The 19411-nt window shown below is 29.1% G+C and overlaps 1 protein-coding gene across 1 annotated transcript; it reads right to left on the minus strand.

The window, feature by feature from the left end:
* Nucleotides 1-15827: 15827 nt before the first annotated feature.
* On the minus strand, nucleotides 15828-16181 carry LOC142325688 (uncharacterized). The gene has a single exon (XM_075367720.1). The coding sequence runs from the start codon at nucleotides 16179-16181 to the stop codon at nucleotides 15828-15830; it is 354 nt and encodes a 117-aa protein (XP_075223835.1).
* Nucleotides 16182-19411: the final 3230 nt, after the last annotated feature.

Consider the following 19411-nt stretch of genomic DNA (forward strand, 5'->3'; position numbering starts at 1 on the left):
TTTCAGTTAGGATGAAGTTTTTACTAAGTGACCCTTTGTATTGCAATTATTTTCTAAATTTTCAGTTCTATCTTAACAGCCCCAAATAAATTTGATAGTTTTTTTTTTTTTTTTAAATAATCTAATTACAGTTTCACTCTGATATAAATTATAAAAGGTTTTCAATGTATTTTTTTCAAAACCTTCTTTCAAGGTTTCCAAAACATCTTATTCACTTTCAAAAAACCTTAATCCAGTAGTAAATGCATGAATATAGCCAAGATTTATTAAATCATTGTTAGTAAAGTGGAGTAAATGATTACGCAAAAGGAATGAATAAAAAATTTAATTAATTGAAAAAATCAAACAACAAATTAAAAGTTAAACAAGTACGATTTATAATAAGAAAAAAATATAAATGTAAACAAAAAAAAATAAAAGTTTATATAACAAAAGATATTTATCTAAAAGCATTAAAAACACTATAACGTAGAAGTAAAACCAGTATGGCTCAGAAACATTACTTTTAATAGGATACAAAGTAAATAGAAAATTTCAGAAAGAAAAAAAGAATTCTAAGGAAAATATTGGGTCCAATCATTAAAGACAATGAGAATTATGTGATAAGGTCAAAGTCTAAACTACAATTTTTGTCCAAAAATAAGAGATGAAATTTTTAAGAGCTTTTAGGAGGTAAAAAGGTCTTTTCTGAACATATGAGGGAACACTGGAGAAAAATTAGACAGAACAATAATAAAAAGTATTTATTTACATGGTTCACAGCCAACTGACAACAAAAAAATAACAGAAATACCAACATGAACTAAGAAAAATATCAAATTATTTATTCTAAAAAATTATTTGTTTAAATAACCTTTCATTCTTTTCTCCTGTATCTTAAATATATATAGACTTTCTAACAAAAAAATAATCTGCAGCAGTGTTATTTAATGCAACAGTTAAAAAAAAAAAAAAAATAGTACTACCAAAGTAATTTAAGATTGCTGCAAAAGATGAGATTCTAGAATCTAATTTGTTTTCTAGTTATTAATATTGCATGTGCATATTATCAAACATCTACTAATATATTTATAGTTGCTAAACCTTTGTTAAAAAATTAGTGATTATCATTATAAAATTCTGACTGACCCATCTGTCTCATAAAGCACAACATACAAAATGCCCAGACTCAAAAAATTTTGAAATATTCACTTGAAGTATGAAATTTAACACTTTTAATCCATCTGAACATATTAAGAAATTAGTTAATTTTTATGAGTTAAAAGTTAATGTATAAATTATTCTTAAACATGCAATTCATATTACCTAACCTTTTTGCTATATTTGAAACATGTATATATTTTCAACAGAATAAATTGGACCACTATTTAATAAAGTAGGTTCATTTTACAATACTGATTGAACTAATTAAACATTACTCAGAATTAAATAAAACCAACATAATCACAAATAAAATTTAAAAAAATCTGATATAGACACTTGACTTCCTTGTATGCCTATTAAATTACATTAGCACATTTTTTAAAAATGGTCTGGAACCAATGAAAATAAAACATTGTTGAAAAGCTCTCAATGAGGGCTTCTTTCTGTAATTGAGAAAAAGTCCAAAATCCAGATGTTTTTGGATTTTGGGCTTTTTTTAGACATATACAGATGTCATGCCGAAACTAATCAAAATGGATTCAGAGATAGTCAAAATGAATATTTCCATTGAAATCTGGAAAATGAATTTTTTTGCGATCACAATATTTCCTTTACTTTGTAAAAGAAAATAAAAAAATCAAGAAAAAAATTAAATTAATTAAGTAAATATACAAATATTTACTATATTCAGCAAGAACAAAAACTTATGAATAGAAGGTACAAGCCATCAGTTTTATATTGCTCTTTGCATATTGCCAAATTTCTGTCTAATGTGTATAAACAGGAGATGGATATTATCTTTAATCAAAATTACAGTATTTTATTTTAAATCTTTATTTTCCAGGTACAACAATTATCCATTCAAGCGTACAAATTTTAATAAAAACAAAAACATTGTGAAACATAACCAACAAATATGAGAAACTAATGCAACACCAGTAAAATCCATATTCAAACAGATTAAAATGGTATAATACTTTTTCTATTAAAAACTTTTTTTGCCTAAATGAATGAAAGGTATACGAAAGAACATGGTAAAAACCAATTACTAGTAAACTCCCAAAATCTAATAGCTTTTTCTGGAATATATCTTTTCACAATCTAAACAGAGGAATTAATGTCATCTGATTTCAAAAGATTAAACTATGAATTATTATTACTAGAGGATAATTTCCACATTAAAAAATAAATATAGAAAATTTATGATTGAGGAAATATACATTATATTGACTGTAACTGCTGTTAAAAATTAATAAAAATATTGATAAAGGGATATACTTTCTGATTAAACGGAGACAACCTGCTTTCAGAAGGAAGAATGATGTTTAAAAAAAAACTCAAACATGTACACACAGTACAGGCCTTTATTTATATTCCACAAAATTTTTGAAATTTTACAAACTACTTTTGTGCTTACCTATGCTTGCTTTGCACATTAACCTCGACTAATTAACAGTAATGTTTTGATTATTTAAATAATAAATAATTGCAATAATTACTGAATTTATTATTTAAATACTCAAAACACATTACTGTGTTAATTAGTCAAGGTTAGCGAGCATAGGTTAAGTTTTGTTAATTTATATCTATAAAAATTTTTGACAAATAATGCAATAAGTATTATTGCTTATAATTATAGATATAAATTAACAAAACTTAGCCTACGCTTGCTTTGCTCGCTAACCTCGACTAATTAACAGTAATGTTTTGATTATTTAAATAATAAATAATTGCAATAATTACTGAATTTATTATTTAAATACTCAAAATATTACTTGTTAATTAGACAATGTTAGCAAGCAAAGCAAGCATAGGTAAGTACAAAAGTAGTTTGTAAAATTTAACAAATTTTATAGTATATAAAGGCCTATACTTTGTGTACATCTTTGAGTTTTTTTAAAAACACCATTCTTGCTTCTGAAAACAGGTGGCCTCCATTTAATCAGAAAGTTTTGATAAAGGTAGTAACAATTTTTGAAAATTCAATATTAGTAAATTTGAAAATTGATTAGAAATGTTATTAATTTTATTTTTTATCAAATTTGTACAATATTTATATGTTTTACCAGATATAATATATGTGAATAATTCTTAGTATGGTGTGTGCGTGTGTGTATATATATATATATATATATATATATATATATATATATGACTTAGATCTGCATAGGGTAATTGTAATAACTGTGATCAGTTTAATTTGCATTAAGTTTAAGTAAAAATAAAAAAGTACAAATGAAGTTAATTTCATAAAAAACAATAACTGTTTTATAAAAAATACACACTAGCACATTTATTACGTATCCTTACTGCTACTTTGCTTAAGGAAAGCATGCATACATAAAGTAGGGGTAACACTGATGTATCAATAAATGAAAATTAATAGTTTTATTGTAAATAATTGTTATTTTATACAAATATGTATTAAAATAATCGTGCTATTAGGAACTGAAAGTAAAGTATAATGTTAAACTAGTTAATTACAAATATAAATATTTTAAAAAGAATTAAAAAAATATCTTAAAAAACATTTTAAAAAAACACGGGCACTAACGACATCTTTGAAGAATATGTTTAACTACAGAAAAATTTACATTAATATAACTAAAAGTAGTACTCTTCTCTTCGGTATGTAATAACAAACCTCCCCGCAATTTTCTTTTAAAAATTGGTGATGGAATAATGACGAAAATCCTTATATAAACAAACCCATATTAGAATATCTGATAATATAAATAAGAAAACTAGTAAAATATCCAGCACACATTAAAAAAACATCCCAAGTAACCAAAAAAATCTGAAGTCAACCACATGACTTCCTTGTACGACTATTAAATTACATACACAGTTTTTAAAAATGAAAAGTACAAAAAATTCTATTTCATTAATAACTTATTGAATTGTAATTTATCGTAATTTTTTTTTTTAGAATCAATAGTTAATAATTATTAATAAATTAAACACGAACTTTATTTATACAATTAGCATTACTACAATGGGCATACATTAACTGTAAATAATACTTTTAACAACATTACTTGCGGTACTTTGTGTTAATAATGAATTAAATAACGATGAAGTGCATCGAACGAGTACTGCAATAGAACTTCACTCGACGTTGAGTCTGTAAGGTTGCATTGCATTCAATCATACGGTAGATTTCTAATTTTTTTTTTTTTTTTTTTAACCTGCGGATCCACCGTTAGGCATTCTTCAGAGGATGAGATGAATGATTTGTAGGTGTGTGTGAAAATGCCACGCCTGACCGGGATTCGAATCCGGGATCTCCGGATGAAAAGCCGAGACGCTACCACTCGCGCCACGGAGGCCGGCATTTTTCTAAATATTAAGTGATATGAAGCACACGTGACGTATGGAATGCAATGCGTCAGGATTTTACTGTAACATAACTTCCCCATCACCGATTAAAACACCGTGGGGTTGATTATCAGGCGCAATTTATATTTAATATATTATCCAATATCACCTGTGACCATATTACATTTAATATGGTAAAAATTGTGCGATAAATTAAAAATGTGATTACAAATCTCTCAAAAAATGTATAAAATCTCTCAAAGCTCGTAAATTATTCGTCTGCTTACCTTAATTGTAAAATATCCACATTGATAAGTTACTTATTTATTGGTTACAAACAACTAACACATTCAATTGCTGTTACACTATTTATAATATACTCCCATCTTGAGTCTTTGACTCAAATTCAAAGATATAATTAATAGAAAATTATATCGAAAAAATATGAATTCAAAAATACTTAAACAATAATACAAAATTCAATAATTTTCAATTTCTCGACCACTTTTGAGTTTTTACTGCATTTTCGATAGTTTCATCACAATTATTAACAGTATGATCTACTTGTTTTACAGTTTTAAATGACATTGTCAATTTCATTTTCTTTTTCTTAACCTAGTTTTCTCTTGCTTTGTCTCGGAAAACAATAATATTATTTTCGTGAATTACTAGAGGATAAATATTTTGAATAGCCCACTTTAGTTTTCCATTTTTAGTTTTTAAAATAACTACTATATTTTTTCCATCTCGACTTTAATAAGTTCTTCAATTCCAGCCAATGGCTAATCAATTTTTTTTACAGTTGAATCACCAATTAGAACAATGTCGCTTACATGAAATTCTCTATTTTCCTTTGTGTTACTTTTTAGTACTAATTGGCTTAGGTATTCTTTTCTAAATCTTTTTCTAAAATGGTTCATAATCTGTTTTCTTTCATGTTGTTTATTCAAATCAATTTAATAAATTATATCTAAACCGGTAGTATCTGATTGAGATCATGTAAAAACATGATAGGTGTCAATTGTATCTAATCATTTGTATCTTTTGATAGATAAGTTAGCGGACATGAGTTTAGAATGTATTCTATGTCACATAATATTGTGGTCATTTTCTCGTAAGTAAATCTTTAAGTATTCTTATTATCGGCTCCCACCATTGCAGAACTAAAGAATGAAAAATATCTGATGTGAACACCACATGACTTCTTGTACGCCTATTAAATTACATATACACATTTTCAAAAGTACATAAAATGTTATTTCACTAATAACTTCTGATTTTTTTCATATATTTTTTATAATTATTATTATTGAATATTTTTTTTTACAATCGGGTTAATTTTAATAACTCAATATATTTAAATAAAAAAAGGGAAAATAGGACGAACATTAAGCAAACAAAGAATAAAAAGATTAAGAGAAAATAATAAATATAAAGAAGAAAACGTTAAGACCAAGCAAAGAATAAAAATATTAAGAGAGGATGATGAATTGAAAGAAAATTGATGAAGAGAAAGAAAATTTGAAAACTAGAGAACGTGTACACAAATTAAGATTAAATGATTGGCAAAAAAATGAAATAAACGAAATGATGATCAACTCCGTCTTAGGGAGAATATTGTCCGACAATATTAGAGTAATGAACTAAAAGATGAAAATTTTTCGCAATTTATCACAGAGCGGGCATGTATGCCTCAAGGAATATGTTGTTCTTGTGAGGGTCTATTTTTCAATCACTCTGTAGTTAACTTTAAATGCGATGTAATTAAATGTAATAACATTAATGTAACAGAAATTAAACTAGAAAATTAAAAAATAATAAGTTTCTAAATTATAATTTTCAATTAATATTAAATAATTTGATGTTTCACCAAAACTACTACATATACACATATGTAAATAATGCCTATTAAATTACAACCAGTCCTTAAAAAGTTATAATAAGTTTTTAGTTGAATTTATTAAAGACTTTCTAACCAAACTTAACCTACGCTCGCTAACGTCGATTAGTTAACAGTCAGTCATATTTTCATTATTTAAATAATACATATTTACCGGCCTTTGTGGCGCGATTGTGCGTCTCGGCCTTTCATCCGGAAGTCCCGGGGGCTTTCATCGAATCCCGGTAAGATATGGCATTTCAAAAAATAAAAAAATTGCAGCAATAATTACTAAATTTATAATTGAAATAATCAAAACATTGCTATTAAATTAATAAGGTTAGCGAGCGTGGGTTAAATTATATTTATAAAATAAATAAATATAAATGGTTATAAGAATGGTAATATAAACGGTTAAGTTTGGTTATTGGGTTATTTCAACAAGCTGGTTATTGTTAATATAAATATTTCTTGTTATTTTCAGTTATCTCAAGGTGAAAAACTTGCAAACTTTGTAGGTTGGGGGGAAACGAAAATCTACAAATTTTTATTTTTTATTTTGAAACATGCATATTTTCACCTAATTATTATTGGATATTAAAAATACATAGATTTTTGGCGATTGGTTAAAAAATTCAGTTTTTTTTGAGGGGGGAATTTCGAAAAAGATCCCGGTTTTTTAATACAGGTGGTCACAATCGACTGAAAGATAGTTTTTTAAACCCCTACGAACCACAACAAAACATGCTAGATTACAGGCCAGCGATCTTAATTATTTTCGAAAACTCCTTTAAAAAGTAATCTGTTGACTTTTTAAAATAAAAATATAGACCGAGGAGATGAAGGATATTTTTATATTTACAGATTTTATAATGTAGTGAATCTAAATTGTAGAGAGAATCTATTGCGGACGTCGACAAATCAATATCAATTGATATTGATTAGAATGCAAAAGTGTATAAAATTATAATCTACGATTATATTTATTGCGTTCCAGAAACGGATACGCAGGATTAAGGTCTTAAAATTATATAATTTTAAGTCTGTGCAGATTAGTATTATTGTCTATAAATAAATATAAAACGCTTCGTGGTTCGACATACATAGACCTACGGAAAAAAATTAAAGATACAAACCTTAATAGTTAATCCAGATCGGAAGGACAGGCGGTACAACGCGTTACTTGAAAAATGCGAGTGTAACAAGCTAAATTTTCCCATAACAGTCGAAGACAATGCTCATTGTGAAATAGCCAACAACATTTCGAAAAACATGTAAATGTTGAAGAAAACAAACGAAATCAAGCCGTTAAAGGTTTAAGATATTAAAAAAATCGGGTCGTTCTGATCTGCTCTAGCTTTAAAAAAAAGAGAAACATCACTAACTATTTTATAAAAAAAAAAAATTATTAGTCTAATCACATTGCAAATCATAAAGCATCATGATGCAACAAAAATATTTTTCATTCTATCACGTTGGCAACCTGAAATATAACGCAAAAATGAAAACGCATTTTAGCCGTTACATGCACAACGAGCCAGTGCATAACAAAATAAATACCGTCCGTATTCTGTTTTAAAACTTCCCAAAACCGGTAGTCGTGTACACCGATTTTGAATGAACCCTAAAACCGTTACCGTACCGCGTTCCAATAAATGTTTACGTACACAAAGAAAGTAACGAATCCGTGAGCTTATAATCTGCTTGCCATCCAACAGTCCATAAATGATAAAATTAAAGATGGTACTGCACAAGCGACAATACATTTTTTTACGCTGCCACAATGTGCGAAATGTACTGTATAAAATTCGGACCCAATACTGATATTTGTAATCTAAAAAGGAGCAAACAAAACTGAATTCAGAAACTTTTTTCAAAACATGCCATTTTTGTGGCACACTTCGTAGTCAAAGTATTCGACTTTAATATGGGATGAACCATTGTTAAACCAAAAGCCAAAGGGAAATTTATGTTTACAAAGAGATCAATCATAACCTGACTATGGAATTTGTCGTTACGTTTAAATTTCACAGTTTGGCTTTATACAAAATGATGTCAAACTTGCCACAAGACGAGTAGGAAAATTTTGCAAAAGACAAGATCAGTTCTTGGTAACGGAAAAAAATAACTAAAAGCAGCTAATTAGTGTTAGTAAGTTTTTCCGTAGGTAGCGGAGAAAAAGCAGCGTGCTTGAAGAAACGTTGATATTGCTGAAATATGTACAACAAACTCAACATGCATACATATCGAACGTTGAATACAACCACAAGAAAATAGTTTGGAAACATTTTTAATCGTTTAATTACACCGAAAGCCTGAATAAACCAAAGTTACGGATACGCGGATAAATACTTTATAAACGTTGGAGGCGGTATAATCGATTGAGATTATACCTGTAATTTGGGAGTGCTTACCTGTAACGTGGGCGTGATGCGCTGTGACAAAACAACGACGTAGATGATAATTGTAATTATCATGATAAGCGTAACGTATCGCTGTCATTCATATTTCACAGAATACGAAAACGAATGAGCTTTCAATATGAGAAGCACGTACAAAGAAGCACAATACATTTTTCTAATGAAGAAACATAATTATTTTTTCTAATTAAAAAAACTGATGAAGTGAAGGGGTTACCACATGTTTCGAGCATTAAAAGTTCGATTCGGGCGTCAAGTAAAATGGACTCTATTCGCCGTGCAGAAGAGTTGGTATTCATTTTGTGAAAACAGAGTTTAATTTTTTGTAAGCATATTACATAATAGCTTGAATTTTTAATCGGAAGACCGGTAATTAAAAAAAGAATAACCGACGCAATAGCAATTTTGATAACCATCAATTTTTTAATCGGATCAGAATGCAATTTTCTGTATTATTTTTAAAGTTTTTCATTATAATTGAGCTAGGATACACTGTTTTCGAGATACACCCCTTTAAAAATAAAACCAAAATCCAATAGTTAATTTAAGTAAAAAATCACTAAGTAATTAATCGTGGTAAATTTGCTAGTCAGGTGATCAGTGACCTTGAAAGTCATTTTATATATGACCTTGAAAGGTCTCTGATGCATTTACTAAACACTGAATCTGAATGACCTTGACCTTAGACCACTATCATTGATGTTGGTGTTAAAAAACCAAGGTTGTGCTTGAATCCCCAAATTTTAAATGTCAGCTCCAAATAATAAATTTACATAAGTATAGCACGAATGGTTAATGTGTGTAGTGTAGCGTACACACAAAAATATGATCTATATTTATTATAAAAAGATTCTTATAAGCTAAAGATTCATGTTTTTAAAAACTACCTGATATTACCTTGATTTGTTCAGACAATTCCAAAAAAAATGTGAGTCAAGAATTACCACAAATGAAAAATTGAGGCACAATGACTTTAATAAAGAAAAAGAAGACAGGTCTATTGACAACAGCGCTACCAGTACTCCAGTGAACAAATTATTATGAATGGTCCTTGGAAAAAAAGTTCTAATACTTTAGAAACAAGTGTTTAATAATTTCATAATTTTGAAGTGTTAGAAAGTTTTCTAATTATCTTCAATGTTTAATCAGGTTAATTCAAAATGAAATTACATCGTAAAGTTTAACAAGAATGACAGAAACTTGTAAAATGCATCACATTGCAACTTAACTTATGACATGTACTTACATAAGTGTGAAGAATCATAATTTTAAGCACGAAACACAATACTACAGTAAAAAGTATAGACCAATAACAGGACTTTGGTCATCCTACAGCAAGTTACACAATATTTTTCTAACTGCAAAAATAATTACAAAAAATATAAAACTCTTTGTACCAAAACAACTTCTTATTTTTTTATTTTTTGAATCCTATCTATAAAATATAAAGATCATGTTTTCAGAAACCTTGATCTAACTTTAGTTCATTCAAGGATAATGAAAATTATCCAACATAAGGAGGTATTGTAAGTATGAAAAATGGATTCAGTAAGTAACTGAGCCACATAAAATATAAAAATATATTCAATGGAATCTAACCGTAACTTGTGTTAAAAGCTAAAATCATGTTTCTGTTAAACACCTAAAATAAGAAAACAAACTCATAGATAAGAGATCTAATCTTCTATTACCAAATGAACAACAATGTCATAAATTATGTAAAGCGATATTATACTTCCTTAACATACCTGCATAAGTTTGCTTCTGCATCATCAACCAATATGATAAGAATAATTGTTACTTCTATTGTACATTGTAAATACCAATGAATCCTCAGAAGTGATTTATTATTCGAAATTAATAACACATACAACAAGAACGACACTAAATTACTTCACAAGAAGCTCTTAATACAGTTTCTATTCACAACAACTAACGCTACAATCAAATTCCGGCACATTTTTGAACAGCTGATGCACGACAGCGCATAGCATACTAACGGCAACATTACGAACTAAACGGAAAGGTAAACAGCTGTTCTGTCTTGACGATCCTAACGAATATATACTGCGTATAGTTCGATAAAAGTAACGCTTATCTTACCTACTGTCCTTTTTTCAATGTAAATAATAATGAGGTTTTCATTCAAACGTAGAATTATTTCTGTTTAAAAACATAATAACTTTTTTGTTCTTAGTTGTATCAATTATGTATCAATTTGAAATGATTGACGCAAAATTATGGCAGTTATCGCGTCCACAAGAAAGTGATATATATTTATACTCACGTGCTCAAGGTCTGTAAATAAAGTAATGAGAGTAATTAGAAAGATAATTTTTTAGCATTTCTTTAAAATGTATAATTTAAATATTTATCAAACAAAAACGGTTGGAGGTAAATATTTGAAATTTTTATTACCTTTTTATCAACGCAGTCTTTATGACGACTAAATTTTAAAACGATTGAATGATTTTTAAAATCGTTCTGCAGGCTTTTATAACATAAAGTACATGGATTTTGCCTGATAGAAAATATTTCTCAGAAAAAGTGTCATCAACTAAATCTTACCAAGAATGAATTTATTATTTACGTTTTTATTAAGTAAAACGCTTGAAATTTGAAATGAAATTATAAAGGAACTTGTAATTATATTCCTTTTCTGCGAAATATTTCTTCAGTGTCTCACAACCTTAAAAGATTCCTTTCGGCACGCCGGAAGGCGAAGGTAGATTTCACCGGGGCAAAATAGGGGTAGGCGAACTCTGATTGTACGAGCTCGTATCAAACATTACTTTCCATGTTTTACAAACACTACGTTTTTCTCATTAGACTACATGCTATTGCTAAATTTATCAAGCCTTCCTTATGACTCCTGTGCCTGTTACGGGAGCTATGATTTTTTGTCCTTGAAACCCCATTTTTTCCACCCCTTTGCCATTATCCAAAGAATAGTAGGAACATTTTATTTGTTTAGGTCATCCCTTGCCGTAAAGATTGGTCATATCAAAAATAATTTCAGACAAAAGTTTTAGGTAATGATTAGAGGACTAACGACCAATTTAAACCAATTGAATACTGTGCCTATTAAGGGAGGTATGACTTTTTTTTTGTCTTTGAAACCCCCATTTTTCCACCCCCTGAGCCAATGGTTGGTGATATTCAAAAACTTTGCCCAGATAAGTTTTAGGCCCTTATCCTAAAAAGAGTAGGAACTTTAAACGAATTCGATATTTTACTGAATAAGAAAGTTATAACGATATTTTTTTTTTTTGAAAAAGTCACCCAATTTCCACCCCCATGGTCCGATTTTGCCATTAACAAAATCGACCGATATTTTTGGTCGTTATATTTTATGTATCAATTTGAAATGATTGACGCAAAATTATGGCAGTTATCGCGTCCACAAGAAAGTGATATATATTTATACTCACATGCTCAAGGTCTGTAAATAAAGTAATGAGACTATTTTTTTTTGGCAGCCAAAGTGGCAACACTGTAAAGTTACTAGTAAACATATGGTTATATGAACAGCTGATTTATATTAGATATTAATATTTTTAGTCTATTGTTGCCACATGAGAGTAAACAAAATTTTCGTGAAATGAGTTTTTGTTGTGTGTTACAAAAATGAGTGATACTATTCATGAGCAACATTATGCAATTAATGTTTGTGTTAACTCAGTGAGAATGCTACTGAACTTTTTAAAAATTGAAAAGGGTATATGGAGATGACACTCTGTCACAAGCTCAAGTTTTTAGGTGGTTTAAAGCATTTTTAGATGGCTGGGAATCAGTTGCGGATGATCCATGCTCTGGAAGACCATTAATGTCACAAAGTGACGACAATGTTGAGCAAATCAAAGACTTGATACGGTATGACTGGCGAATGATTGCAGAACAATTGAATTTGAACCATACCACAGTCCATCAAATTTTGACAAACAAACTGGACATGAAAAAAGTCTGTGCAAAATTGGTCCCAAAAAACCTCACTGTTGAACAGAAAAACAACAGTGTGGAAGTGTGCTAAAATCTTCTTGGGTGAATTGAAACTGATCCCGATTTTCTAAAAAAATGTTATTACTGGTGATGAATGTAGGATAGTTGAGTACAACCCAGAAACAAAACACCAGAGCAAGAAGTGGCACACTTCAAACTCACCATACTCCAAAAAAGCAAAACTGAGAAATCAAAACCATTCTAATTTCTTTATATGGTATTTCTCTTATTGATAGTAATGACATTATACATAAGGAGTTTTTGTCTACAGGACAGACTGTGAATCAATATGTTTACCAAGAATTTCTTGAAAGACTGCAGGAAATAATTACCCACTTGAAACTAGCCATCAAAGACAACTGGATGTTGCATTATGACAAGGGTGCACCTTGTCACACTGCACTCTCAATTAATGAGTTTTTGGCAAATAAAGACATTCCTGTAGTTACTCAACAACCTTATTCACCTTACTTGAGTCCCTGCAACTTTTTCCTGTTCCTGACTTTAAAGAAATATCTCAAAGGAGACCATTTTGGAACAGTAGAAAACATTTAAAAAAATGCAATCAACCATCTGAAGGATATTCTGGTTTCTTAGTTCCAACACTGCTTGAAGAGAGAGAAAACTGTTTGAAGTGTTGCATGGCTTTCCAAGGAAACTATTTCAAAGGGATAAAATCCATGTATAATTACATATATATATATATATATATATATATGTATATAAATTTATTTATATATATATATAAACACTGACGGTGGTTTTGGGGTCTGGGTGATGTGAAACGTGAAGATATGTCAAATCATGGTATCCATTACAATAGGTAGCTTTTTTATGAAATCTACCTAAAAGGATTTGCAGAAATGAGAAAAAATACTTACTGACATGATCATTTACTTAATATTTATTAAGTAAAAGAAATTTTGTAATCTTTTTTTATATAAATACACAATTCCTTAGTCCCTAAAAATTATGAAACACTTCTTATTAAATACTATATTATATTAGATTTAAAAAAAAATCATTATAATTATTTTATAATGGTATATTTTTATTATATTAATAATAAGAGTCTGCAAATAATACAATTTAATATATTTGCAATACCATACAAAAAAATATGAAGGTTGATGAAGTTGATCTGATGAAACTAATTTTGTTACATTCAGCTTCATATTAGTAAGCAGAACCATAACCTTAAATTACCCTATTCAAGTATTTGCAGGTAATTTCTTCTTTTTTTTTTTTGTTAATAGATCTGCGACAACATTAAATCCACGTTTTAAAAAGTATGACAATAAAAATTCAATCAGATTTTTTTTACAACACCCCATAATTCAGGATAAAATTTTGAATTTGTGGCTCAACTGAACTAAATGGTTAATTAAACCAGTTCTTGCAAATGTTCATCTGTTTCCTCTATGTTTGAAATTAATAAATAATCTTAGTTCTATATTTTCACAATGAGGATATCTTTGAATCATTAAGGTAGCTCCTTATGTAGAGCTTCCATACTACAGTGATAATAGATTGGAACTTCATTTACATATGTGTGATTTTTTTCTTCAGTGTTGCGAGACCCTATAAATTGATAAAATTTTTTACAACTAAAGTTCCACTTTGTTCAAATCAAGCTGAACTCATCTTCCAGTGGCTGTAAATTCCTTACATTTAACTTTGCAAATAAATTTGATACATACTATATCACTTTTAATTTTTTCAAAATATTTACATTTATATAATATCAGGATAGGTAAGTATGCTTCTCCATAGATAAAAAGAAATTGTCCCAGAACTTGCCTGGTTGGATGAAGGGAAATCATGATAAAATCTTGATCAGTGCAGCATCACAATATATAACAATTTATTATTAATTAATAATTTCAAATTATAAAATAAAAAAATAATCTGGTTGAAGCTTATTTTAATTAAAAATATTAATACAAGAAATAATATTAAATTATAACATATATAGTATTAAAATATATAAGACATCCAAGAAAATTTTCATGTGTAAAAAAAAAAAAAATTTTTCCCCAATTTCTCAAGTTTTTTTTTTTTCAATTGTGACACAAAAAATCTTTGACTATCAGAAAGACATCAGGTCATGTAGCATTACACTATAACAATCTAATAATACATTCATTCATTCATATTGTTCTGCCATTAGGGCAGGTCTTGTTATGGCTGCTGCTCTCCACCTTACTTTGCTAACCTCTTTGTTTCAGCATATTTTCTCTTTTTCAAAATCTCATCCATCATTTGAAATCTCTTCCTTTCCTTCTATTCACCAAGCCTTCTGTCGTATTGACTAATAAACACGTTCTTCTTGTACAATGTCCTAGCCACTTCCTTTTCCTATATTCAGTCACATTTAGCATTTTCCTGTTCTTTCTGATTCTCCTTAATACTTCTTCATTTGCTACATGGTCTTGCCATTTGACATTTATCATTCTGCACCACATATCTCAAAAGCCTCAATTCGTTTTCTGTCTGCATTTCTCATCATCCACATTTCAGCCCCATAGAGCATCACATTCCAAATAAAACATTTCATTGATTTATTCCTTAGTGCTGCTGAGTTTAACTTTTCACACAAGTCTTACCTTCTTGTTAAATGTCTGCTTACTTCTTGATATTCTTATTTTAATTTATACTGTGCACGTCAGATCATCAGTTCCCTAAATAATGACATTTCTTCACCTGCTCTAAAACTTCATTTCCTATCTTAATCTCAATCCTCCCCTCTTTTCAACATAATACCATAAATTTTGTTTCTTTTTGTTGATCCTCATACCCTGAATTTTGCAAGCTTCACTTAAGTCATCAAACATTTCATTTAGTTTACTTAAGCTCTCCAGAAGTACTGCCATGTCATCAGTAGAACAAATGCATTCTATTCTTTTTCTCCAATTTTATTCCTCTTTTCCCATTTTGATAGCATTTAATCATTTTTTCCAAACATTTACTAAACAGTGTTGATTACATGCAGCATCCCTGCCACACTTCCCTTTGAATCTCTATTATTTTTTGTAATTTTTTCTCCTGCCCTCACTTTTATTCTCTGGTTATAGTACAGCTTTTTTATTAGGGGCCTCTCTTTCCAAAATTAATAGTAATTTATCCCGTCTAACTCTGTCAAACGGCTTTTCTAGGTTGACAAATTCAACATACTGTCTCCACCTCCTTTCCAAGTATCTCTCATCTATTACTCTTAGCAGCCCTATAGCGCCCCTTGTTCCAACACCTCTTCTAAACCCATACTGTTCTTTCTCTATACTGCCATCCAATTTATTATACATATACAAGTATATCCTCTTATTTATAACCCTTAATTGTGCCTTAGCTGCATGTGATATTAAGTTAATCGTTCTATATTCTTTACACTTCTTTGTATTTCTTTTCTTTCCTATTGGTACCATTATTGTTCTTGGACGTCCTCCGGGCACTTTCCTTCTTCAAGTATTCTGTTGCATAGATCTAGAATAACAATTCTTCTATCTCCTAGTGCTTTGAACAGCTCAGTTGGAAATTTCATCGTATCCCTCAACGTTTCCTTTTCTTATAACTTTAATTGCCTCATTATTTCACTTTTTATTACAATGTACTCTTTTTTAATCTTCCTTGAACTTTGGACTCTTGTTCCATTCCCATATCTATTTCTCTTGGCTTTTCTCCTGATGTATATAAATCCACAATGTATTCTTCCCATCTCCAATAAGCAGCAATAACACTAGTCAACGAAAAATTTGTATCTAACATATTACACAACTTTTCTGACAGTATTTGGATGCTGATTTCAAATATGATATTGAAATTGTATTACCATGTAAAGGTTTTACGTAAATAGTAAATTTGTAAAGTTTTTTATAATAAACTCATTCTGATCAACTATTGGACACAATTAAGAATAGTTTCTGTATTTTTACTTTCAAACAATATGCATACATGGTTAATAAAGAAAAAATAAATAAATATATATACTGTATCATGAGAAGTAAACACATATAAACATGTCTGTATGACGACATCATAGACATCTGTTGTTGCCTACGACAGAGCTTAAACTCTCATTCAGTCTAGCTTCACTTGTCTGTACTGAGTATTGTTGAAAAGTTATTAGTATTTTGCTACATTTTCATCAGTTCTTTTTAATACAGAAGTGATTTTTCTCATTTTTATTTGCTACAACATGGCTTCTGCAAAAGTTTGTGGTTGTTCAATTCATCCAGACAATTTTTGTTATGTTTGTGGTAAATTTATCCCTAAATTTCAAAGAAAGACTATATCTGAATTGATAAAAACAGCTTAGAAATTTTATTTTGATTGTGCACTCGCAGATCAACTGAACGGTTGAAAGGGAAACGACAAAGCATCCCATTTGCTGTACCAATGATTTGGCGTGAACCTACTTCATCAACTGCTACTTTTGAATGACAAATATATTTGGATTTTCTTTCAGAAATAGAAAGTTCATAAAGTATACGTATCCTTGGCTCCAAAGTCAGTACCACACGGAGAGGAGTTACCTATACCTGTACCACCATCTAATCTGACATTGTTAGAAGAACAATCCGAAAATGAAGCAGATGATGTAGAGGATATTGAAGAATTTCTTCCTGTATCTGATGAGAATATTCTCATTTAATTCAACAACATGAACTTAATGCTTTAGTTAGCGATTTAGAGTTATCAAAGCAGCAAGTTGAACTTCTGGGGTCTAGAAGTTCCAAGCTCTTTCATCAGGTGATGAAAGAGCTTGGAATTCAGTATATTCCTGAAGATGGAGTTATAAGACTCCTCTATTGACTTTTCTAAAGTTAGCATGAAAGAAGCTGTATTGCATAATGGTAACAAACAGCCATCCATTCTGTTAGCTCATGCAGTTCACATGAAAGAAACATATGAAAGTATGGCATCAATATTAGAAGCATTAAAATAGACAGAGCATATGTAGCAAGTTTGCAGCATCAGAAAATTGTTGCGTAACTTCTTGGTTTATAAGCTGGGTTAACGAAATTGTTTTTTTCTTTGCCTTGGGATAGTCGTGTTACGAAATGTCATTACCAAGTAAAGAAGTGGCAACTGCAGCAGAACTTTTTGGCTGGTGAAAAAAATGTAAAGCATTTATCAGTAATTGATAGTGGTAGAATCATATTGCTGCCAGTTCACATAAAACTCGGACTCATGAAAACTTTTGTAAAGACACTAGACAAAGACGGACCAGGATTTAATCATTTAAAAATAAGTTTTCCTAAGCTGAGTGATGATAAGCTCAAGGGCAGTATATTTATTGATCCGCAAATCAAGAAACTGCTTAAGGATTCAACTTTTGACTATAAATATAGCGAATGTGAACTATCTGCATGGAAGTCCTTCAAAGATGTTTTTGGTGGTTTTTTAGGCAACAGAAAAAATGAAAACTATGTTTTTTTGGTTAATAAGCTGTTAAGAAACTACAGATGTTTAGGATGTAAGATGTCATTAAAAATTCATTCTCTACACTACCACCAAACTTTTTTCGGGTTTATTTTTTGGGTCAGAGCCCAAATTTTCAGGAAGAAAAGAAAGAGCACTTCCATCCAGATAATCTGACCATGGAACACATTGCTAAGAAGGAAGATGGGATTCTCAAATGATGAGTGTCTATTGTTAGTTTTTGTTTAAAGAAACTGATCAAACATTGTACAAGTGAAAAAGTTTGTCAACATATTTTAAAAATTAAAGGTAAGACAATTCCAATGATTTAAACTTTTAAAGGCTATTATTTTAAAAACATTTCTAATGATTTAGACTTGAGAAACTGTTATTTTAAAATTATATTACTGTATTTCAATTAATCTATTTGAATACATAAAAATTTAGTTGATTTAAACAAGTTTTAAATGAATACATATAATAATCATTTTTTTTTTAATATTGATTTCACAGTGATTATGCATTTATTGGTAAATAAATTGTGTATATCTAAAAAAAAAAACATGACATATTACACAAATTCTGATAACAATTCTGAAATCAGAACCTCAAAATTAGTTAAAAACACCATGAATGATTTTAGATATACAAAAAAAACTTTTGTTGACTAGTGCAATTACAAAAATATGAAAAAATTTCTCAAATCATTTACAGAGTTTATGTATATAAAGTAATATTTTTTTTTAAATTCTACAACTAAGTTACCTGGTAAAACTTATAATTGTACCAGAAGAAGTTCCTTTATGAAAAAAAGAGATCAAAATTTTCTACTTGGTAAAGGGTTGAATTCATAAAAAAACATATACAAAGTCAAATTGAGAACTCACTTTATAACTCAATCGAAATAAAGAATCTTATTATATAAAATACTAAGATTATTTTTAAAAAAACATTTAATAATCGCTTAATAATAAAACATTTAAATACATTTTAATATTTATTTCTAGAGTTCTACTGGGCTGATTTTAATGACTTTTCTATTCAAAACATGTTCTTGAGTATATGTTTCAAAACTTCTTAAAATGGGTTTTCTTGGAAAACCTAACTAATTCCTTAATCATGGAAGGAATCAAATTGACCCTTTTTTATTTGATTCTCTGATCTACCGAGGTTTTTTGCGTCAAAATGTAATATCTATAAAGTTTGCAACACTCTTAAAAAGTGTCTTAAATTG

This window comes from Lycorma delicatula, chromosome 5 (assembly GCF_047948215.1).
Source record: "Lycorma delicatula isolate Av1 chromosome 5, ASM4794821v1, whole genome shotgun sequence".
Taxonomy (NCBI): domain Eukaryota; kingdom Metazoa; phylum Arthropoda; class Insecta; order Hemiptera; family Fulgoridae; genus Lycorma; species Lycorma delicatula.